Source organism: Mus musculus, chromosome 5, assembly GCF_000001635.26.
Source record: "Mus musculus strain C57BL/6J chromosome 5, GRCm38.p6 C57BL/6J".
Classification (NCBI taxonomy): domain Eukaryota; kingdom Metazoa; phylum Chordata; class Mammalia; order Rodentia; family Muridae; genus Mus; species Mus musculus.
Genome location: NC_000071.6, coordinates 129,764,025 through 129,787,661, shown reverse-complemented (window position 1 = coordinate 129,787,661; position 23,637 = coordinate 129,764,025). Strand labels below are relative to the sequence as shown.

The window sequence follows — 23,637 nt, the reverse complement described above, 5'->3', positions numbered from 1 at the left end:
AACGCTAGCGCGAAGGCCTGGAGGCAGCGACTCGAGTTTGCGGCCATCGAGCCGCCAGGCCCGCCCTCCCGCCAGCCCGGGCTTACATCTTCATGGTGCCCTTAGGCCCCAAGTTGGTCCTCAGAACATCCTGCAGGCCCCGAGCCGCGCTGATGTTCACCGCCAGCGCTGCCTGGGCCCGGGCCACCTCGGCCTTCGGATTTAGGGTCTTTACCGCCGCCATGGCTGGCCTAGCTCCGGGAGAGGCCGAGAACAACGTGCTCTCTGCGGGGTCTTCTCGAAAAGTCTTACGCACCCGGCCCGCCCCCGGCGTGCCCACAGAGCACCTCCATTGGGTGGCGACCCTCCTGCCGCCCGCTGATTGGCTTAATCCAACGCTGGTCTCTCTAAGACCCGCCCACCACGCCCAGTTGCGACGTCATTGCGCATCTGAGAAACTGGTTCTCCCGTCATCGGCACTCTGGATCTTAAGGTTCCGTTGTGCTCGCCCCCCAGCGTCACGGTTCGGCGCTTTTAAGAGTTTGCAGCGTGGAGGCTGCGCGGCTCCGCGGTGCAGGAAAAGCCCTGCAGGTCGTGTGTGAGGGATGCTTCGGCCTCTGCACTCGACTGGGTGTGACAGGAAGCAGAGGCGTCGGCCTCTAGTTGCAGGGTGTCTCTAGCTACTGGACTCCGGGATGCTTCCCTCACACTCTCGCGAGATTTCCCAGGTTCATTTTTTTTTTTTCCTTGCCTGTTTTATCCGTAAATTGGGGAGCACAGAAAATGGAGCCTTCCCCTGTACCCTGGTCGTTTTAAGACCCCGGAGGTTGACGGGAGGACTACGCTAGGTAGAAAGTACTAGATGGCTTTAGGAGTGGTGCGATGGGCGTTGAGGAGACTCAGGATCAGTCTGTTCTTAGGGCCCAGGTCATTGAGGCAGCTTGAAAACTAAAATGGATTTTGTTTTAATTTTTTTAAAATAATGAAACAAATAGTAATCCTTGTTTCATTCTATGTCCCAGCTAGACCACGAACTGTCTAACACGGACTGGTATTCTAACTCGTAGCAGTCCTGCTTCAACTTCCAAAGTGGTATGAGCTACTAAGCCTGCTAAAAACTAACAACTAATGGCTGGACAGTGGTGCCCAGTCTTTGAAAGCATTCTTTTAAACATTTTTTTAAAAAGAAAATAATATTAAGCGTATAAGTGTTTTTCCTGTCTGTATGTTGAGCACTTAACATATAGATACGTACTGAATTTTTAAACATGTATATGAATATGAATCACTTCTCCACACAGATGACAACTCGTAATGCCATTGGACGTATTCCACTGAGCTATATATACTGAAGGCTTTGCCATTTTGATAGGAAAGAAAAATTCTTATTCTTCTACTATACAGAGCCAGGCATAGTCACAACACGGGAGGCAAGCAGATCTCTGTGAGTTCAAGGCCAGCCTGGTCTGCATAGCAAGTTCCAGGCCAGCCGTGGCTACATAGGAAGACCCTGTCTAAAGAAAACAGAACTATAGGGTATGTAGCTCAGAGGATGAGTGCCGGTTTAACCGGTACAAAGGTCCTGAATACAGGAAATTTAAAAAGGAAAGAGAAACAACCAGTCACATGGCTGACATTTAGTTATTCCCAAACCTCTGCTCTTCTGGCTGCAGTAAGTATGCTAGTGTAATGTTTTCAAGTGGAGTTGTAGGTTTGAAAACCACAAAAGCTGTGCAGATGATAACGAGGCATGAAGAAGACTCGTGTTTACTTAATATAAAAGTCCTTAAAACATTAGCCAAGAATATATTGGAGCTGCTTTTTGTTTGTTTGTGGTTTGTTTTGTTTTTGTGACAGGGTCTCACTATGCAGACAAGGCTAGCCTTGAACTCCTGATCCTCCTGCCTCTACCTACCTCTTGTTTGTTTGTTTGTTTATCTAATGTATATAGGTGTTCTGTCTGCATGTATATCTGCTTACCAGAAGAGGGCATCAGATCCTATAGGGCTGTAGTTGTGAGCTGCCATGTTAGATGTTGAGAGTTATATGCAGGGCCTCTAGAAGAGCAGCCAGTGCTCTTAACCCACGAGCCTCTGGCTCGATCTGCCTACCTCCTAAATGCAGGTAGTACAGGCACACACCACCACACCTAGCTTACACTTTTTGGTCGGGAGCTTAACTTCTGAACTATGTCCCAGTGACTCTGTCATTCTCAACAGAGAATATCACAGCATCACCACATCTGGCTAAACTGTTTTTGTTAGGTTTTTTTTTTTTTTTTTTTTTTTTTTGTCTTCTAGTTTTCTCTGTGTAGTCTTGTTTGTCCTGGAACTCACTCTGTAGACCAGACAGGCCTCAAATTCAGAGGTCAACCCGCCTCAGCCTTCTGAGTGCTAGGATTAAAGGTGATCGCCACCACATGGCTTGTTTTTTTGTTTTTTGTTTTTAAATAGTGGCATATTTCACTAAATGACTGCATCATAATATATTTCACCAAGTTCCCATTGGGCCAAATTTATTCTGATATTTTGCAACTAAAAAAATCTCTGTGACATTTAACATATATGCGAAGATGTCTGTAAGATACATTTGAGATATGTGATTGTCACATGCTTTGGTCTACTCCTACAACAACTACTTTCCAGTCTTTGTAAAGAGTTTTGTTGTTATATGAGAGTCTCAAAAAGGTTTTATTACATTCATTTGTGTGCATGGGTGTTTGCATCTGTGCCAGAGTATATTTAGAGAGGTCAGAGGATTACTTTTGAGTGTGTGTGTTTTTGAGGCATGGTTTTCCTGTGGAGCCCTGGCTGTTCTGGGACTTGCTCTGTAGACCAGGCTGGCTTCGAATTCACTGAGATCCACTTAACTCTGCCTCTGGTGTGCTGGGATTAGAGGCCTGCACCACCACCTTCTGGCCAGATGGTTCTCTCCTTTTATCATAGGGGTCTGTGGTCAGATCCAGGCCACCAGGCTTAGGAGCAAGCACCTTTACCATCTGAGCCATCTCATCCCCAGACAGGGACTTATGTTGCCAAAACTCGCCTTAAACTCACTAGGTGAAGATGACCTAAAGTCCTGATCCCCCTGCCCTCACTCAAGTACTGGGATTTGCTTGGCCACCTTGCTTTTAATCACAGCATTTAGGAAGCAGAGGCAGATAGATCTCCCAATTTGAGGCCAACCTGATCAGTCTACAAATCAAGTTCCCGGACAGCCAGGGACATCCACAGAGATTCACAGAGAACCTGGTCTCAAAAAAAATTAAAACATTAAAAAATTTAAAAATTATTTATTTCACGATTGTGAGCATTTTACCTGTTTGTCTACATGTGGACCACTTGAATGCCTCATGCCCTCAGAAGTCAGAAGAGAGTGCAGGATCCTTAGAATTGAGTTATTGATGCCGTTTTCTTGTCTCTGTGGCCACTGACTGCTAGTAGACCATCCCTAATGCATAACTAATACTAATTTGAAAATCTTTCAAAAACTTAAGAGGGCCATAGAATGGCTCAGCAGTTCAAAGCATGTACTGCCCTTGCAGAGGACCCAGGTTGGGTCTCAGTACCCAGATAGTGACCCACAATCATCCCTAACTCTAGCTCCAGGGGATCTGAATCTCTCTCCTGACCTCTGAGGGTACCAGGCGCACATGTAATGTTCATACATGCATTCAGGCAAAACACTCAGACATGATTAGAAAAGAAATCAAAACCCAAACAAAACTAGTTCTTATCAATAGCCCTAGATTCCCTAGCCATGCCTCTAATGTGTTGCTTCTGTCCTAGGATCTTTAAAGATTTATTTATTTTATGTACACGAGTACCTTGTTGCTATCTTCAACACACCAGAAGAGGGCATCTGATCCTATTACAAATGGTTGTGAGCCACCGTGTGGTTGCTGGGAATTGAACTCAGGACCTCTGGAAGAGCAGTCAGCGCTCTTAACTGCTGAGACATCTCTCCAGCCCTCGTCCTAGGATCTTATCCAGGACTGTATTTAGTGTCATGTCTTCCAGTCTGAAGAGGTGCATGTCCTACCACTGAACTACAGTCCCAAACCCTGACCTTATTGTTTTTTAATTTATCTCTTAAAAAACTAATGGGGTTTTATGTAGCCCAGGCTGGCCTCAAACTTAGTATGTAGCTCAGGATGACCTTGTGCCTAGTCTTCTGCCTCTGTATCCAGAGTGCTAGGAGTATGGCCATGTATTACCACACCAGATTGTATTTTGAGTCAGGCTTACTACGTAACCCAAGATGACCTGAAACTTGTTGTGTAGCCCAGGCTGGCCTCACACTGGCAGCCCTCTCACCTCAGATTCTAGAGTGCTGAGATGAACAGATCTGTACCACTCTCCCTGGCTTGAACTTGGTATGAGTATGGAGAGGTTATTTTAAAGACTTAGTTTTGTGTACTTTGATGTTTTCTAGTGATTAAATTTATTTTTGGCCAGAAATATTACAGAGGCGGTGTGTCTTTGTGGCTTAAGGAGAATCACGTGATTCCAGTGTATCCCATTGTTCATGTTGTTAACTTTGATCATTTACTTGAAAGTCACCAGTTTACTCTCTTTGGAGCTGCCGGAGAGATGGCTCAGTGGTTAAGAGCACTTGCCTCTGCTCTCACAGAGGACCTGGGCTTGGCTCGCAACACCACAGTAGGCCGCTCACAACCTCTGTAACTCCTGCTGCAGGGAACTCTGACACCTCTGTCTGACCTGCACTCATGGGCACATGCTCACGTGCAGACACATAGCTGCTACATAAATCAAAAGTAATAAAAAATCAATCTCTAAAAATACAGTTGCTCTTTGTATTCAGTCAGTAACTTGTGAGGAGTTCTATAAATATCTTGGTTTTCACCATGCTGCACACTTGTGTAGCTCAGCGGTTCACAGCCTTCCCAATGCTGCAACCCTTTCCTGCAGTTCCCCAGCCATGACATTGTTTTTATTGCTGCTTTATAACTGTAATTCTGCTACTGTTATGAATCGCAGTATAAATATCTGATATACAATTCCTGTGGGGTAGAGACCCTCAAGTTGAGAACCACTGTTCTATCATCTATTAATTTGTTGTCGTTGCTATTTCTATGACACTTATTTGTGTATTTTTAAATTTATGTTTGTTGTTTTAGATAGTCTCACTGTATCTCACTGGGTAGTCCTGTCTGTCTTGCAACTCAAAGTTTGCCTGTCTCTGCTTTCTAAGTGTTGGGAGGTGGCATTTTTAAATGATGTGTTATGTGCTCTGCCTGAACATCAACACTGCCATCTCGTGCCCAAATGTTGTACAGGCCTGAGATTAGGCGATCAGGACCAGGACCAGCTGACACATTTTATTTAAATATCTGGAATTTATTTGATAAATATGTAAAGTAGGAATAATAGCACAAATGAACTCATGTAATCACTCATATTTGTAGTAGTTAAGTTTTTCCTTTTGAAATAAAAATTCCCATTGCTGTGTAGATGAAAATACATAAGTGTTCAATATCTTGCATTCTTTAGTATATTAATTTTAAAGTTACTACCAAATGTTATTTCAAAACTCTGTTTTTTTTTAAAGTATAGAATGGAGTTTATTCAGGGCATGGGGAAGGGAGTTAAGAGGGTAGTAGAGGCAGAGAGAGAGAGAGTAGAGAAGTAGAGTAGAGACCGGCATGTAGAGAGAGGGGGGAAGGGAGGCAGAGAACACAAGAGAGGAGCAAGAGGGCAAGAAGAGCATTTCAAAACTCTTAATTTGCCTACGTTTTCATCTGGTATTGGGGATTGAACCTAGGCAAGCACCCTCCCTCATCAAAACCATCTCTGAGAATGGCTAGATGGCTTAGCTGGTAAAAGCATTTGCCAGCAAGCCTTATGACACGAGTTTGATTTCCCAGGACGCCCATGGTGGAAGAAGAAAACTGAGTCCGTAAAGCTGTCCTCTGACGTCCACATGCTCACTGTGGCGCCCCACCCCTCTATTAAATATATGTAACATAAACGTGTCCCGTCCGTCTCCAGCAGGCACAGGGGAGCTCACTTGCCCCACTTTTACAGCCATTTTTGAGCCAGTGAATTCTGAGAATAGCGAGCTTCAAAGTCACTTCTGAGCAAGGCTCTGGGGACTTTTCTTACTGGATTGAATTGTATAGTTTGTTTGTTTGTTTGTTTGTTTGGGGACAGAGTCTCACCACATTACTGTAGCCTGGCCTGGAGCTCACAGAGATCACTTGCCTCTGCTTCCCTCCTAAATGCTGGGATTGAACATTTGTGCCACTGGCCTGAAGTGTGTAGTTGGAGAGCTTCTCCGGCTCAGAGTGCCGTTGTTGTGGCTAGAAGCCTGCCTTTAGCCACAGTCCCTCCTCTGCTTGGTGAAGCCGATGGTCAGCACCGGAGGCTCAGGTGACCTGAGGGTGGACTTCATTTTCTAATGGCGGCCAGTTTCTTGCAATGTAAATATTTGGGAACCATACTCCTTACTGGGTCTGCTAAACTAATGGCTGGACAAGTGACATCTGGAAGGGGACAGATAGGTCAGAACAAAATAGGTGAATGCTGGACCTGGCGATTCGGGTCTGTCATTCCAGCCACTCAGGAGGCTGAGACAGAAGGACCATATGTTCAGGGACTGACAAGGCTACAGAGGGTGTTGAAGGCTAAGAAATAGTAAGAAGGCTAGGGCCGAAATGCTCACTAGTATAACATTTGAGAAATGTAAAGCCCAAGGTTCATAATTCCAAGTACGCTCTCGCTCCCTCGCTTGCTCTCCCTCTCTCCCCCTCCTCTTCTCCCTCCTCCCTCTTCTCTCTTTGTCCCTCAACAACCAACCGAATGGACAGATAAAACAAACAGACACAGGGACTGAGAGAATGGTTCAGTGGTTAAAGTACTTGCCATTCGAGCCCAAGATTGGAAGTTTAGATTCATGGAACCCACACATAGGGTGGGAATGGAGGCCTGTCTGAAATTTACCACTGGGAAGGCAGAAATACGATCCTCAAAGCTAGTGGGCTAGGTAGCTCATTGAACTCTTGAGTTCAATAAAGCAATCCTGACTTATGAAGAAAGCAATTGAGGAAGACACCTGCCACCAACTTTGGGCCTCCAGCACACACACACACACACACACACACACACACGAGCACACCACACAAATGAGCATGCACACCACACAAACACACAAGGGGAAAAAATCAACTGCGAAGATCAAACAAACAAACAAACAAACAAAAAGATAGGAGCTGGAAAGTTGTCTCAGTAGTTAAAAGTACTGGCTGCTCTTCTAGAGGACCTGGGTTTGGTCCCCAGCACCCACATGGCAGCTCACAACCTCGGTAACCCCACCTCCAGAGGATCAGATGCCCCCTTCTGGCCTCATCAGGTACCAGGCATGCAGGAAGTAGACTGCTATGCAGACAGAGCACACATACATATTAAGTAAGATTTTAAGGCAGAGGCAGGTGGATCTCTTTGAGTTGGAGGCCAGCCTGGTCTACAGAGCAAGTTCCAGGGTAGCAAGGCTACACAGAGAAACCCTGACTCCACCGCCACCCCTCCCCTCACGTTTATGTTAAAAATAATTATTTTTACTTATATGTGTATGCGTGTCCCTGCATGCGTACCGATGCCCTCAGAGGCCAACAGGCATTGAAGCTCCCCCGAGCTAGTGTTGGGACCCAAACCTGGAACCCTCTGCAAGAGCAGTACACACTCCGTAACTTCAGGGCCTTTCCCCAGCCCAGCAACAGTTTTGGCTTTTTTTTTTTTTTTTTAATGGTAGGGGGAACTTGAGGTGTGAACAGAGTATTTTTATTTTTTTAGACAGGGTCTCTGTAATGGTTCAGGCTGCCCTCAAATTCATAATGTCAGTATGACTGAAGTATGATTCTCCTATCTCTACCTCCAGAGTGCTAGAATTGCAGGCATGTGCAATCCGGGTTGTTGTGAGCTCCCTGAGACAGGGTTTCTCTGTGTAACAGTCATGGCTGTCCTGGAACTCTGTAGACCAGACTAGCCTCGACCACCTATCTCTGCTGGGATTAAAGGCGGGGGACCACCACGGCCCCAGCAGAACCCAGTTTTTGCACGCTAGGCAAACACTCTGTCAACTGATGTAAATTTTGTAATTCTCTTGGCACCTGCATTCCTGCAGGGGTAGTGTAGAAAATGTGGGTTTCAGAAAGGGCTCACAAGGAGCTTCATGCATTGCAAAATCAGCACAGAGGGCCCTCGCTTCTCCCGCGTGCAGGGATCCGGCACTGGGACGCAGCTTCTAAAAGTCCAGGAGCTCTTTCGAGCCAACTCAACAAACTAGGAATCACAGATCTTACAGTAAGTAGCTCTGTAGGCGCGGAGCCCCTTGGAAGGGAAGGGGTTGGGGGCGGGATTGGGAAGCCCCGCCCCTGGGGGCTGGACCAAGGCGGCCTTCCAACCCGGTTTTGCAGAGCTGAGTTCTGGCTGCTCCAGTTGGAAGCCCACATGCCAAACTGCTCTGGAGTCGCCGGAGGCATCAGCAGATCCCAGCCGAGCCTTGAGTGAGGACTGTGATCTGCCTTACGGGTCACCTCACTCAGGACTCAGCGCTCGCACGTTGCAGCAGCTCCAGACCCCACTGCTACCGGAAAGTTACAGGTACCGGAACCGAGAAGACCAGCGCGGCCCAGGAACCGCGGTGAGTTCCCCGCTCGCACCAGTCTCCCCTGTGTCCAGCATTCTGATGCACCGGTACTCGCTCTGCCACGGCTATCTCCTCTCTGATTCTTTATTGGATAGGTAGTTTATGTCCTGGGACTCTAGGCTGGTTCATATTTGAGATAGATTCACTTTTTTCCATTCTCTCCGACAAACAGCCTGAATGAATGATGCAATCTGCCACAGGAGAATCATCTGGAGAAGATAAGAAAATTCTCCAAACCGGGAGCTGAAGTGGCTTGACTTTGCTATCCTTTCCATAGAAATAGTATTACAAATAAATAGCCATATTCAGTTATAAAGGAATAGCTTTAATTTGGGTGTTAAATCTTTCATTCATTAAATTTGTTCGTTTTCTTTAAGTAAGTGTGCGTCTGTGTGTGTGTGTGTGTGTGTGTGTGTGTGTGTGTGTGTACCTTCAGAGGCCAAAGGTGTCAGATCCCCAGGAGCTGGAGTTACAGAACGTTGGGAACTGACCCCTGTGACCCAGGTGGGTGGCATTCGCGCAAACTCCTATTCTCTGCAGGAACAGCAAGCAAACTGAACCACTGAGTCATCTCTCCAGCCCCGATTATACTTTCTTTCCTGTGAATCTTGCATATTATATTTACTTGTGTGTGTGTTAGCACAGTCTGGCCTGGAACTCCTGATCCTCTTACTTCCATTTCCCAAGGGCTTAAAGCTTATGGGTTGGTGGACATTTGGGCAATCACACCCAAAAACACCCATGAAAATGTTTCTCTCCTACCAGCCTTTATTTTTCTTGGTGACTCTCTAAGAGCAGGGGCACTGGGGCTTGTAAGTAAGTCTATGTTTAACCTACAAGAATTTTGCTGTAGTTTTTGCCCCCAGCAGTGCATGTGAGTTCTGGCTGTGATATGTCCTCAGTACTTGTATCTTCTCTCAAATTCTCCTCATTTCTTACATAGCTTCCATTTTGAAAGGTGTAGTCTTTTTTTTTTTTTTTGAGACAGAGTGTGTGTAGCCTAGCCTAGGCTGCCTGAAACTCGAAAATTCCTTCCGTAGTCCAGGCTGGTTTGAACTTGCAGCGATCTTGCTTCCATAGTCTTGGGTCCACTTTCTTTCTTTGGTATTTCTAGACAAGGGTACTCTGTGTAGCCCTGGGTGTCCTGGAACTCTCTCTATAGACCAAGCTGGCCTCGAACTCAGAGATTTGCCTGCCTCTGCCTTCAGAGTGCTGGGATAAAATGTCTGTGCCACCATGGCCCGGCTTATTTATTTATTTATTTATTTATCAAAAGACAGGGCTGCTCACTTGCTTGGAACTTGCCAATTAGGCTGAGCTGGCTAAGCCCACAGGGCAGTGCACTTGGCTGCCGACCACACCTACAGTCCAGCTCCTCTTCCCTTATTCTATAGTTTCCAGTTTTTGAGACAGGATTAAAACTCAGGTCAATTCTCCTGCCTCAGGCTTCCTTAACTCCTCGAATGTTGAACTTCCAGGTATGAGGCATCACACACGTGTGTGTCTCATTCTGAAGGCAGCAGGGACTGTTGGGTCTGCCGCAGACTCCAGTCGGCTTGTTCCGTAGCTGCGTATTGTTCTCCAAGCAGGTCCTTTGCAGGTCCTCTTCCTGACCCTTCTCTTTATAATCTGCTCATAGGTATGGCAACTGCTGGATGTGGCAGAGCGGAAGCCACGGGCAATGCCATAGTTACTGCTCTGCAGTGCTCCAGCATCTTCCAGAGGAAGCAGTTTTAGGAAACTTTGAGTTGGAACCATTGTTGGAACCATCTTACTAGGAGGTCAATCAGCCCCCCTCCCTCTTTTCTTTTTGACAGTCTCAATTAATCCAGGCATGCCTTGAACCATAAACTCCCTACGTAGCCTTGAACTTCTGACCCTCTGAACTGACTCTGCCCCTGAGTTCTGGGATTAAGGTGTAGGTCACCCGTGGTTTCTGTGCTTCAGAGGGCACAATCCCTGGCTTGCTCTGTGCTAGCCAAATGCTTTACCAACTGGACCACAATGCGTAGCTCCTTTACCACCCTGCCAGTCTGTTCCTGGTTGTTCATTTTCCTCATGTTTTGTTTTTTAGTCTCTTGCAAAACCCACAGATCTTCCTTTAAAAACCTCTAAGCTGAGGTTTATGGTGCATTTTTAACCAACAAAGGAAGGGGAAGAGAAAGACTCCAGCACACTGGAGAATCGTGAGTACCAGACGGCGCCATGCTTTTGGTCCTTAGGCTTGCCTGTGAGCTAACCTCCTCGCCTAAGTGAACAGTATTGTCTGTTGGCTTTTGGATGTGGCTTAGTGGCTAGGGCACATGCTTTGCCCGTGTTTTGCCCACATGCATATTTGTGTATCACTTGCATGGCTGGTGCCTGAAGAGGCCAGAAGAGGGAACAGATCCTCTGGAACTGGAGGTATAGTCAGCTGTGAGCCACCATATGGGTTCTGGGATCAATAGCCCCTGGAAGAGCAGCCAGTGCTCTTAACTGCTGAGCCATTTCTCCAGCCCCTGAATTTTTAAAAATAAATTTATTTATTTATTGTGGCAAAGTCTCCTTCTGTATTCTAGCTTGGTCTGTAATTCACAGTAACCTTCCTGCCACGGTCTCCTGTGTTCTGACATTTCAGATGTGAATTATCGTGCATAGCTTGAACAGCTAGCTTTCTTTCTCAAAAAGATTTATTCGTTTTGCCTGGATGGTGGTGCACACTTTAATCCCAGCACTTGGGGTACAGAGGTAGGCAAATCATTGTGAATTTGAGGCCAGCCTGGTCTATACAGTGAGTTCCAGGACAACCAGGGCTATGTAGAGGTGTTGGCTTATTCATTTAATTATGTTCTTACATCTGTCACCCTAAACCCTTCCAACTCCCCAACACTGGGTAGGAGCAAACGAGGAAGATTAGAGTGGAAAGGGCGCCTAGGCCTCTATAGGCTACTTCTTGCAGATTAGGGCTGTTGAGTTTCTAGGGGCAAATCCAATCTTATATGAGTACACTATAGCTGTCTTCAGGACGCATCAAATCCCATTACAGATGGTTGTGAGCCACCATGTGGTTGCTGGGAATTGAACTCAGGACCTCTGAAAGTGTAGTCATTGCACTTAACCATTGAGTCATCCCTCCAGCCCAGCAAGTCTAAACTTTGTTGTTAGGATATCTTTAACTTCTTCTCGTCCTTTTGCTCATGGCCCGTTGACAGACCTCAACAACAGCAGCCAAGGGTAGCATCAGGAAGTGGCAACCACCATCTTCATCTTCTGAGTGCCTCTCGCCCCTCTAGAACTCTGGCGTTTATACCCTCTCCAGAGTTTCCAGAATTAAACTATCTGGAGCTGGCAAAAGCCATGCCCCTGCTAGAACAAGAGACAGTCATAGTTAAAGACTGTGGACAAACTAAAGCAGCCCTGTGTTCCACACCTGGGGTTAAAACACAAACAGATTCATATAACATAACTGGGTTTTTAACAAAACCAAAACTCCCACAACACAGAGGGACCATATCTCAAAAAAAAAAAAAAAAAAAAAGAAGACATTTCATGTGTATGAATGTTTGCCTGCCCTAATGTATGTGTACAGCTTGCATCCAGTGCCCTTATGAATAGGTATGAATCACCGTGCAGATTCTGGCAACTAAGTTCTGGTCCTCAGCAAGAACAAGTGCTTTTAACTGCAAAACCATTTCTTTAGCTCTGTTTCTTTTGTAAATTGATATTTTACAAAATGTCAAAAAAAGTGCCCACGCATGCACACACACACACACACACACACACACACACACACACACACACTTTTAACACCCAGACATCCTTCCAGCCCTGATTTTTTTCTCCTTAAACATTTTATTTATCTAAATAGTTTTTCCATTGACTGACTGATTGATTGATTTTGTGTGTGTGTATGTGTGTGTCAGTGGGTACACAGGCGCCATGGTACATTGTGGAAGTCAGAACACAACATTTTGAGAGAATCAGTTCTCTCCCTGTAGGATATCAGTCCTGGAGACAGAACTCAGGCCGACAAGCTTGGCTGCAGAGTCCTGTATCTCCACTGCGCCCTCTCTCTCACCCAGGTGTAGTGCTGTATGCCTGTAATCTTAGCACTTTAACTAAGGCATGAAGGTCTTACATTCAGCACAGCCTAGGCAGATTGCCCGAAGAGTTCCATACCAGCCTGGGCTACCTGACAAAACCTTCTGCAACAACAACAAAAGCTGGCCAGTAACCTTTCCCCTACTCCAGAGCAGGTCTTTGGTGTGGCTCTGGAACTTTCCCACACTCTTTTGCACTGTTTAGGGACCCTGATTTTTTCTGATGTGCTCAGCTTCTGTGGCCACTTTGAAGATTTACTTATTTTTATTTTATGTATGTGTGCCACACTCATACTGGTGCAAGCATGAAGAAACCAGAAGGTGGCACTGGAGGTCCTGGGAGGCGAGCTGCCATGTGGGTGCTGAGTCCTGACCTTAACTGCCCTTTATTTTGAGTCAGGGTTTCTTGTAGTCCTGTTGGCCCTGAACTCTTATTTTTTCTTGAGACAGGGTTTCTCTGTGTAGCCCTGGCTGTCCTGGAACTCACTCTGTAGACCAGGTTAGCCTCGAACTCAGAGCTCCACCTGCCTCTGCCTCCTGGGTGCGGAGATTCACAGTGTGTGCCACCACTGCCTGGGGCCCCTGAACTCTTTTTTTTTTTCCACCTTCCCCACTGATAGTAGACTCACACTGGCACCCCTGCTGTTATCTATTTTAATGCAGAGAAAATCCATCTTTGAAGATGAGAGGTCAGTGAAGCAGATGGTGATCTTTTTTTTTTTTTTTTAGGTATTTTCCTCGTTTACATTTTCAATGCTATCCCAAAGGTCCCCCATACCCACCCCCCCAATCCCCTACCCACCCACTCCCCCTTTTTGGCCCTGGCATTCCCCTGTACTGGGGCATATAAAGTTTGCAAGTCCAATGGGCCTCTCTTTGCAGTGATGGCCGACTAGGCCATCTTTTGATACATATGCAGCTAAAGACAAGAGCTCCCGGGTACTGGTTAGTTCATATTGTTGTTCCACCTATAGGGTTGCAGTTCCCTTTAGCTCCTTGGGTAATTTCTCTAGCTCCTCCATTGGGGGCCGTGTGACCCATCCAATAGCTGACTGTGATCATCCACTTCTGTGTTTGCTAGGCCCCGGTATAGTCTCACAAGAGAGAGCTATATCTGGGTCCTTTCAGCAAAATCTTGCTAGTGTATGCAATGGTGTCAGCATTTGGAAGCTGATTATGGGATGGATCCCTGCATATGGCAATCACTAGATGGTCCATCCTTTTGTCACAGCTCCAAATTTTGTCTCTGTAACTCCTTCCATGGGTGTTTTGTTCCCATTTCTAAGAAAGGGTAAAGTGTCCACACTTTGGTCTTCGTTCTTCTTGAATTTCATGCATTTGGCAAGTTGTAGCAGATGGTGATCTTAGGTGTGGGAGGTGATCTTAGGTGTTGGGACGGTTGCCATCTGTTTGAGCAAGGAGATTTTATTTCCCCTCTCACCCATCTCAGGACTAAATCCAGCCATGAAGGAAACGTGTGTTTTCACTTTGGAGCCCTGGGTAAGAAGGGCTTATCAGCACACTTTTAAAATAAAGTCGAATGGATCCATGGCCCAATCTGCACCACAGCAGGCTAAGCAGCACAGAAACTCTGGGTGGCTGGGCCTGTGTTTGAACACAGACCTTTCTGCCTGCACTCTCTCCAGCCCCCTGGGCCCTGGCCTTCCCTTCCCCCAAAAGCCAGGTGTGAAGGTTTCCCAGCAGTGCCTTTTCTTTCTCTCGGTGAAGGTCTAATGTACACAGTTTACTCTGAAGGAACTGAACTTAGCAGGCTGCTTTCCCTATAGCCAAGGACTTTTTGTTTAATGATTTATTTTATATTATATACATGAGTAGTTGCACCATGTGCATGCCTGGCGCCATAGATCCCTGGAACGAGAGTTACAACAATTGTGAGCTGCCATGTGGGTGCTGGGAATTGAACCCGGGTCTTAGTAGAGCACCCCCCCCTCCGCTTGCTTGCTTGCTTGCTTATTTATTTATTTATTTATTTATTTATAGACTAGTCTTACTGTGTAGCACCAGCCTAGCTTTGAGCTCATGATCCTCCTGCCTCAGCCTCCTCAGTGCTGGGAACACAGGTGTGCATCACCATCCATAGCTGCTATTTACTTACTTTCTTATTTAGAGGTCGGCTCTCTAGCCCAGACTTGCCTTGACCTTATGAACTCAAACTCACCGTATACCTAAGGATAGACCTTCAGCTCCCGATCTTCCTCCTCTGCCCTCCCTAGTGCTGAGATTGCAAGCACAGGCGTGCACCATCACGCCCAGCATCTCTGAAATACTGGGAACAGCTTAAGGACATTTTGGTTTTTTCCCAGGTCCCATGCCTGACTTGGCTTCCTGTTCTCACCGGTTGGAGGCTCCAGGTCCTGTCAGTCATTCTGTCACTCTCTCTCTTCAGCTCTTTCTTACATAATGCGTCTTCCTGGCTCGCTTTCCCTCGTTGTCCTGCTCAGTTCACTCACATGATGGATTTGTTGTGGTAACGTGTGAGTGTGGGGGTCAGAGGAACTTTTTGTGATTCTTCTGTTAACCTCCACCATGTGGTTTCCAGGCATTGAGGTTTGGCTGCAGGCTTCTTTCCCCGTTGATCAACTCTTCATTACCATTTTTGTTTGAGACAGGGTCTGGTGTAGCCTAGGCTGGGCCTCAAACTATGTAGCTAAAGATGTTCTAAAACACACACTCACTCTCTTCCCCTCTTCCCACCCCCTCCATTTCTCTCTCTTTCTGTGTGTGTGTGTGTGCATTGAGACAGGCCATTCTGGAACTCACTCTGTAGACCAGGTTGGCCTTGAACCTAAGAGATCAGCCTGCTTCTGCCTCCTGAGTGTTGGGACTAAAAGTGTGTGCAACCACTGCCCAGCAACTCTATTTTTAAAAAATTATTGTTGCTATTTTTATTTAGGGGTGTGTGTGTGTGTGTGTGTGTGTGTGTGTATGTGTGTGTATGTGTATGTGTGTGCATGCGTGCGTGCGTGCCAGAAGAGGATTATGGATCCCTTGGGGCTGGATTACAGGTAGTTGTGAGCTGCCTGATGTGGGTACTGGGAACTGGACTTGGGTCCTTTGGAAGAGCCACCAGCACTCTTAACCTCGGAGCCATCTCTTCAGCCCCAATCGTGAACTCCTGCTTCTCCTGCCTCCACTCCTAAGAGCTAAGATCACAGGCATACACCACTGCTTCTGACTTAGGTGGTCCTGGGGCGAAACTCAGGGCTTCGTACACACTGGCCAAACACTACTACTGAGCCCCAGCCCCAGCCCCTTTAAGCTCATTTCTCTTTTTCTCTGATAGGAGGAAAACTTCCCAGGATGGTCTCCCACTCAGAGCTGAGGAAGCTCTTCTGTTCAGCGGATGCAGTGTGCTTTGATGTTGATAGCACCGTCATCAGAGAAGAAGGAATCGATGAGCTGGCCAAATTCTGTGGTGTGGAGGCCGCAGTGTCTGAAATGTACGAACCGTCTGTATTCCCTTTATGATATGGTAAAGAGTTCACCTTAAAAAAAAAAGAAAAAAAAAAAAAAGACTGACTGGATGAAAGGCTGGGTTAGGGTCTCAGTTCCTAGGTTCTGGCTAAGACAAAGCAATAGGCATTTCCTCCCGTCGCCTAGAACTGACTTTGCTAGAGCACTGTCTTCATTATCCATCTGTAAATATTCCAGCAAGATCAGAGGAAGCAAAACAGGCTTGTCTCTGCAGATGAGGCGCATTCTTAGGCAGCCTGGGAAAATGATTAATCCAAGAAGATCGTCCCCGGCCTCTAAATGTCCAGTGCCTCCTGTCATGGTTGAAAGTGCAGCCTTACTGCTTCAGGCTAGAACCTTCTGTCCCTTCTCTTTGCTCTCCCCACTGTACATCAGGGACACCTTCCTGAGTTGACGGCTGTCACCTGCTCAGCTGCGTTTGCTGCAAGAGCTTTCAGCCTTTGCTTGCTCTCTCGGTAATAAAAGCTCACAGTTTGCAAGCAAGGTGCTTGTGTACGGGATGTGTTGGTCCGCAGTACATGACGCCCGCGTGTCAGTGAGGTTCTCAAGCCGACCTCCTGTACACAGCACACAGTGTGTCTGTGTCGTCGGGCTTGTGGTACCAACTTCTTCCTGATGGCTGTCACACAGTCCTGGCATGGCAAGGCCTGATGTGATGGACACCTGTGATGGCTGGCCTGATCCTTGGGTCTTCCTTCTAGGACACGGAGAGCCATGGGAGGAGCATTGCCTTTTAAAGACGCGCTCACTCAGCGCCTGGCACTGATCCAGCCCTCCAGGGATCAAGTCCAGAGGCTCCTAGCTGAGCACCCGCCACATCTGACTCCTGGCATAAGGTAAGCACACTGGCTTCTTATCAGCTTGGGGCTCGTGAGGCTCTTTCCTCCTGAGAGGATGCTATTGTTGGGTTCCCTTCCGGGAGGTTGTCTCAATCATGTCTGCTCTTACTGTACCCTCTGGTTTTGCTCCTGTCTGTCTCCCCCCTCCCCCCTCCCCCCCCCCCCCCCCCCCGCCTTCTCCAGGCCTTTCTAGGGTTTCATAATCTTTGTGTTGGTGCAGTGGTTACCTAAAGCAGAAAAGCTCCACCCATTAACTGCTAAGTGTAGTTGAAAAATCACGTATAAAGCAGGGAATGGTGATGCCCATTTGAAAATTCCTAGGACTCAGGAAGCTGAGACAGGAGGATCTTGAGTTCAGGGCCAGCCTGGGCTACAAGAGTGAGACCTTGTCTCAGAACACACACACACACACACACACACACACACACACACACACACACACACTGGATGTCTGCTTGACATATCCTTGTACTCGTAGCACATGGGAGGTGGAGGTTATTAGAAATTCAAGATAATCCACAGGCGCATGAGATCCTGTCTCAAAAGCAGCCAGAAAAACAGACAAGCCAAGAAAAAAGCCAAGGCCAGCTGTGCTGGTTCACATCTGAAATACCCATCCTGAGGTGGCTGAGACAGGATGACTGTTGAGAGTTCAAGGCTAGTCTGGTTTCATAGCAAGAATCTGTCTTAAAAAACAACAACTAGCCGGGCGTGGTGGCGCACGCCTTTAATCCCAGCACTCGGGAGGCAGAGGCAGGTGGATTTCTGAGTTCGAGGCCAGCCTGGTCTACAGAGTGAGTTCCAGGACAGCCAGGACTACACAGAGAAACCCTGTCTTGAAAAACAAACAAAAAACAAAAAAGCAAAAATAACAACAACTAGCCAAACTAAAGGCAATGAAATCCACAGCCACACAACTATAACAACGAAGGAAAACAAAAGTGGGTGCATAAAGAAAAAGGCATTTGATACTGAACGTGCAGAGAGGTTTCTGATAATCTGACCAGCTACAAGTTCAGTAAAGTAATTTTATTTAAACACACATAACCCAAATGAACAACACCCTACCCAAAATGAAAACCATACAAAATGTTAATCTCAAAGGTATGATCCCTATAGATGGGCCCCCAGCCCTGGATCCAGGAAGGAAGGCCCCACCATCTTTTTCATGGTTCCTTCCTGTAACTGATGTGCTTGGTGCCGGGGTTCTTTTTGTAGGGAGCTGGTAAGCCGCCTCCAGGAGCGTAATGTCCAGGTGTTCCTCATCTCTGGTGGCTTTCGGAGCATTGTGGAGCACGTTGCTGCAAAGCTCAATATCCCAACAACCAATGTGTTTGCCAATAGGCTGAAGTTCTACTTTAATGGTAAGATTTGAATGGTAGTATATTCCCTTGCTTTTCTGTTCTACTATTTTATATTCTAGGTAGTATCTGTTGGAATGTAACTTAAAGACTGGTGGAGTTAAGAGTTACATGAATTATAATAATAATAATAATAATAACAATAACAATAATTATTATTCATCTTAAAGATTTACTTATTTTTATTTTATGTGCATTGGTGTTTTGCCTTCATGTCTGTCTGTCTGTCTGTGTGAAGGGGCCAGATCCCCTGGAACTGGAATTACAGACAGTTGTGAGCATCATGTGGTTGTTGGGAATTGAACCCAGGTCCTCTGGAAGAGCAGTCAGTGCTCTTAACCTCTGAGCCATCTCTCCAGCCCCACATGAATTATTCTGTTAAAAACATTTTTACGGGGGCTGGAGAGGTAGTTTAGGGGTCAGAGCACCAGCTGCTCTTCCAGAGGACCCTGGTTCAGTTTCTGGCGCCCATATAGGACAACCCTCAGCTACCTGTACCTCCAGTTTCAGGGCATCCTAGTCCTTCTTTTGGCCTCCGAAGGCACCAGGCACTCCTGTGGTGTAGAAACAAGCATGCAGGCAAAATACACACATATAAATAAAAGTTAATCTTCAAAACAAACCCGTGCGACAAACAAATACGCCCGGAGGCCAGAAGAGGGGATGAGTCTGCAGCTGGAGTGCCAGGGGTTCTGAGACACCTGACGTGGATGCTGGGAACTGATCTCAGGTCCCCTGCGAGGGCTGTCTGCACTCTGAACTGCTGGGCCTTCTCCCCGCCCCTTCTGAACGGCTGTTTTGACGAGACTGTCTGCACTTTGCTGTTCTTGGCTCTGCAGAGCGGGCTGGGCTTGACTCTGCGTACACACTGTACACCGTTTGCATTCTTTTCTTACTGTAGCTGGAGCAGTTTAGTCCCAACAAGGAGCTGGGTTAGTGAGTTGCTGCGTTCCCACTGCCCTTGGGTCACCCGAGGTCACAGCTACATTTTACATCATCTCAGGAGGCTCCACTTAGGTGGTACTCTTGAGATGCTGAGGCAGGAGGATTTCAACTGGAGCCCAGTTTGGGATACAGAACAAAACCTTGTCTCTAAAAACCAAAACCAGGATGAGCCATGGCTCAGTGGTTAAGAGTTACGGGCTGTTCATTTGGAGGACCTGACTTTGTTTGTAAGTAGAATATTGGATGGCAGCTCACACTAGTGTGGATTCCACACATCTGCATTCACACACACACACACTCTCTCTCTCTTTCTAAACAATAAAAATAATCATAATAAATAAAAAAATCCTGCAAACAAAAGCACTCATTGGCTGGGCTGGGGTCCTGTTGTAGAGCTCTTGCCCAGCCTGCCTGAAGCTCTGGGTTGACACATAACCAGTCAGGAAGCAGGAGGACCATGAGTTCAAGGTCTTTGAGCGTAGTATACATAGAGTATAGCCTGGGCTCTGTGAATCTGTGTCTCAAAACACAAAAAAAGGGGCTTTTGGCTATGTCATAGGGTAGTTGGTAATCTTGTTTGTTTGTTTTTCCAGACAGGGTTTCTCTGTGCAGCCATGGCTGTCCTGGAACTCACTCTGTAGACCAGGCTGGCCTTGAGCCTCCTGCCTCTGCTTTTCAAATGGTGGGATTACACCACCGTCAACTCCTTAGGTAGCTGTAGTCTAAGATCAGTGAGGACCAGTGAGACAGCTCGGCAGAGAAAGGCGCTCCCCAAAGCAGCCCGACTGCAATCCAGTTCCTGGAACCCACCTAAGATGGAAGGAAAGCCCTGACTGCTAGCTTGTTGCTGCTGACCCCACACAGACGCACTCCGTGTCACTGATTGAAGAAAGCATGACGCCTGGGAAGGGAGAATTTGGGAAGTAGCGGGAGGAGGATTAGCAATTGCAGGTCATCTTTGGCTCCTTAGACGCCATCTTTAAAAATAAAAACAAAACAAACTAAGCCAACAGCAAAAACCAAACAAAACCAATGAGTGGACCAGACCTGGGGACTCATTCTTTACCCCCAGGAGGCCGAGGCTGGGGGATTGTTTCAAGTCCTACACCAACCTGAGCTACAAAGTGGCACCCAGTCTCAAATACACCAAACCAACCCCAAACCCGTTAGTGAATGTGTTAACTCCTATAAGAATAGAAATAGATTCGGTGCTAGGGATGGGATTCAGTTGGCAGACTGCTTGCCTAAACCTGCAGTCTAGCCCTGGGTTCCACCCCCAGCCCTGCAGTCAGGCTCGGGTGTACATGGGGCAATCCAGATGTGGACGCTGGAGGATCAGACATCCAAGCTCATCCTAGGACATAGTAAGTTCAAGGATAGCCCGGTCTACAGGAGATCCTATTTCAGAAAAAGAGCGAGGATAAGTTGGTATTTCTTTTAGGTAACATTAACAGTATATTAATGTGATAAGCTTGTGTATTGCTATATTATGATGCTCTGCTATCTCAACAAAGTTTAGAAGAGCTACACTGGAAGGCAGCTAATTGAACTGAAGGTGACCCCTAGGGCGACCTCCTCAGGAACAGGGGTCATATTCCATGCAGTGTGAGTGTGCCAAGGGCTATTTCAGACTTAACTACTGATATTTAAGTCTAGGTAGCAGTGGTATAAACACGCTAGCTAAGTAAAAATGCCTCTGTGAATCTAATCATCTCCCCCATCTCTTCAGGTGAGTACGCAGGTTTTGATGAGATGCAGCCGACAGCCGAGTCGGGTGGGAAAGGAAAGGTTATTCGGTTTTTAAAGGAAAAATTTCACTTTAAGAAAATAATCATGATTGGAGATGGAGCTACGGACATGGAAGCCTGTCCTCCTGCTGTATGTATTCAAGGGTGTTTTGTTTTTGTTTTGTTTTTTAAGTTGGTATTTTTGTTTTCTAGGTCTGTCTGAAAGTTTACAACAGAAGTTAAATAAGAGCAGCTAAATATCATGATAAGAATAAAAAGCAACTAAAAGATATTCAGTCTAGAAATATTTATGAATAACTACCTTAAGCCAGTGTTCTATTGCTGTGAAAAGGCACTATGACCAAAGCAACTTAGAAAAGAAAACGTTTAACTGAGGCCTGGCTTACAGTTTCAGATGGTTCAGTCCATTATCATCATGGCAGGGAGCATGGCGGCAGGCAGGCAGGCAGCAGGCAGGCATGGGGCTCGAGCAGTAGCCAAGAGCTCGTCAGCAAGTTGGAGGCAGAAAGAGTGAGACTGGAGGGGTATGTGTGTGTGTGTTTTGAGTATATAGGTAACTTTCCCTTGAGTCTATTTTATATTTATTTTTATATATGTTTCTGGGTATGCCATTTTAAGACACTGACCGCCCCTCCCCACTCCCTTCCTAGGATGCTTTCATTGGCTTTGGAGGCAATGTGATCAGGCAGCAGGTTAAGGACAACGCCAAGTGGTACATCACTGACTTCGTGGAGCTGCTGGGAGAACTGGAGGAGTGAGCTTGACTTCCCGCTCACTCAGAACAACTCCACCTTCTCAAAGCCACACAGTTAGGCTCCTGGGAGAATCTAGGAGACAGCTATTTTTTTCTACTGTAGTTCTAATATTAATATGACTACTAATTACATGGAGAATTTTATACTCTGAATTCTTTGTGTATATTCTTACAAACATTTTACTTGTAGCTTTCTGAGGTGCACAGTAAATTAAAGACTTTTACTCTTGCAACATGGATTCAGTAGTTTTAAGTGAATTTTGGGCTTCTTTTTGGTATATAGAAAACATTTATATACCAAATGCTGGGTGATGGTAGCTCACGCCTTTATTCCCAGCCCTTGGGAGATCTCTGAGTTCAAGGACAGCCTGGTCTACAGAGTGAGTTCCAGGATATCCAGGGCTACACAGAGAAAATCTGTGTTGGGGGAAAAAAAAGTTTTTCAGAACAGACTTGTTCAATTTTCTGTTTTCTCTTTTGAGACAGGGTCTCATGTAGCCTGGGCTGGCCTCGTGTTCACAGAGCTCCTCCTGTCTCCCAAGTACCCGACTAAAGGCGCATGTCACCACAGCCAGCTGATTTGTGCCATTTTTAATTCTGCCTCTTAGGAATTTCTGTGTCTAGTGTTTCAGGAGCTTTGAGTATGTAAGTTCAAACCACCCCACGCCAGGAAGAGGGTTGTTGGGGTTCCTTCGTTCACAGCACTGTCACGCTGCCCTGAACCCATCTTATTACCGGAAACCCTGGCTCAGAGGAGAGGGCATCCTTTTCCCCCTCACAGTGGCTATGGTGGTGCACACACGTAGTCCCAGCACTTAGAAAGCTGAGGCAGGGGTATGGCGTGGTCAAGCCAGCCAGAATATGAGCCTATATCCTAGAAAAAGAATAAAAAGAATATTACATCTTATTAATTAATTAATGAATTAAATTTTTTAAAGACATGGTTTCTCTGTGTTGTCCTGGCTGTCCTGGAAGTCACTTTATAGACTGGGCTAGCCTTGAACTCACAGAGATCTGCCTGTCTCTGTCTCCTGAATGCTGGGATTCAAGGCATTTGCTGCTCTTAGAAAAGACCTGAGTTTAGTTCCCAGCACCCACAACTGATGGTTTATAACTATCTGTAACTCCAGCTCCAGAGGGATCTGCTGTCTCTGGCCTTCTTAGGCACCTGCGTTCATGTGCACGGACTCACTTGCAGAAACACACACACACACATACAATTGAAAATAATAAAAGCAAACATTTTCCGGGGCCTAGCAAACACATAAGTGGATGCTCACAGTCAGCTATTGGATGGATCACAGGGACCCCAATGGAGGAGCTAGAGAAAGTACCCAAGGAGCTAAAGGGATCTGCAACCCTATAGGTGGAACAACATGAACTAACAGTACTCCGGAGCTCTTGACTCTAGCTGCATATGTATCAAAAGATGGCCTAGTTGGCCATCACTGGAAAGAGAGGCCCATTGGACTTGCAAACTTTATATGCCCCAGTACAGGGGAATGCCAGGGCCAAAAAGTGGGAGTGGGTGGGTAGGGGAGTGGGGGGGAGGGTATGGGGGACTTTTGGGATAGCATTGGAAATGTAAATGAGGAAAATACCTAATTAAAAAAAAAGCAAACATTTTAACAAGTAACAATAGAAGCTTAAATAAAAGTACCAGTCTTTTTAAAAAAAAATTTTTTTTTTTTTGATTTGGGGCCAGAAGTGGTAGCCCCTGTCTGTAATCCCAGCAAGTAGGAGGCAGAGGCAGGGGGATCACTGGCATCA

The 23,637-nt window shown here is 46.4% G+C and overlaps 2 protein-coding genes across 8 annotated transcripts in view; one reads left to right on the top strand and one right to left on the bottom strand.

Annotated features, from left to right (window-relative positions):
- The window catches only part of Cct6a (chaperonin containing Tcp1, subunit 6a (zeta)), a gene marked incomplete in the record, with an annotated part of 59,088 nt that extends 58,782 nt beyond the window's left edge, over nt 1-306 (bottom strand). The window contains 1 exon segment of the mRNA NM_009838.2: nt 87-306. Coding sequence (NP_033968.1) covers nt 87-223 — 137 coding nt within the window.
- Nucleotides 219-22,104, top strand: Psph (phosphoserine phosphatase). 7 transcript variants are annotated; one of them, XM_006504274.4, is made up of 9 exons: nt 219-707; nt 8,218-8,300; nt 8,414-8,640; nt 10,721-10,832; nt 16,030-16,186; nt 16,922-17,056; nt 18,278-18,423; nt 21,095-21,243; nt 21,764-22,104. In XM_006504274.4, exons 5-9 carry the CDS (start codon nt 16,047-16,049, stop codon nt 21,869-21,871), a joined length of 678 nt encoding a protein of 225 aa, XP_006504337.1. In that variant the 5' UTR covers nt 219-707; nt 8,218-8,300; nt 8,414-8,640; nt 10,721-10,832; nt 16,030-16,046; the 3' UTR covers nt 21,872-22,104. The 7 variants fall into 7 exon arrangements, with proteins under 7 accessions (XP_006504337.1, NP_598661.1, XP_030109871.1 ...); XM_030254013.1 differs by lacking the exon at nt 219-707 and adding an exon at nt 743-827; NM_133900.4 differs by lacking the exon at nt 10,721-10,832 and having other exon boundaries at nt 409-707.
- The last annotated feature ends 1,533 nt before the right edge of the window (nt 22,105-23,637 follow it).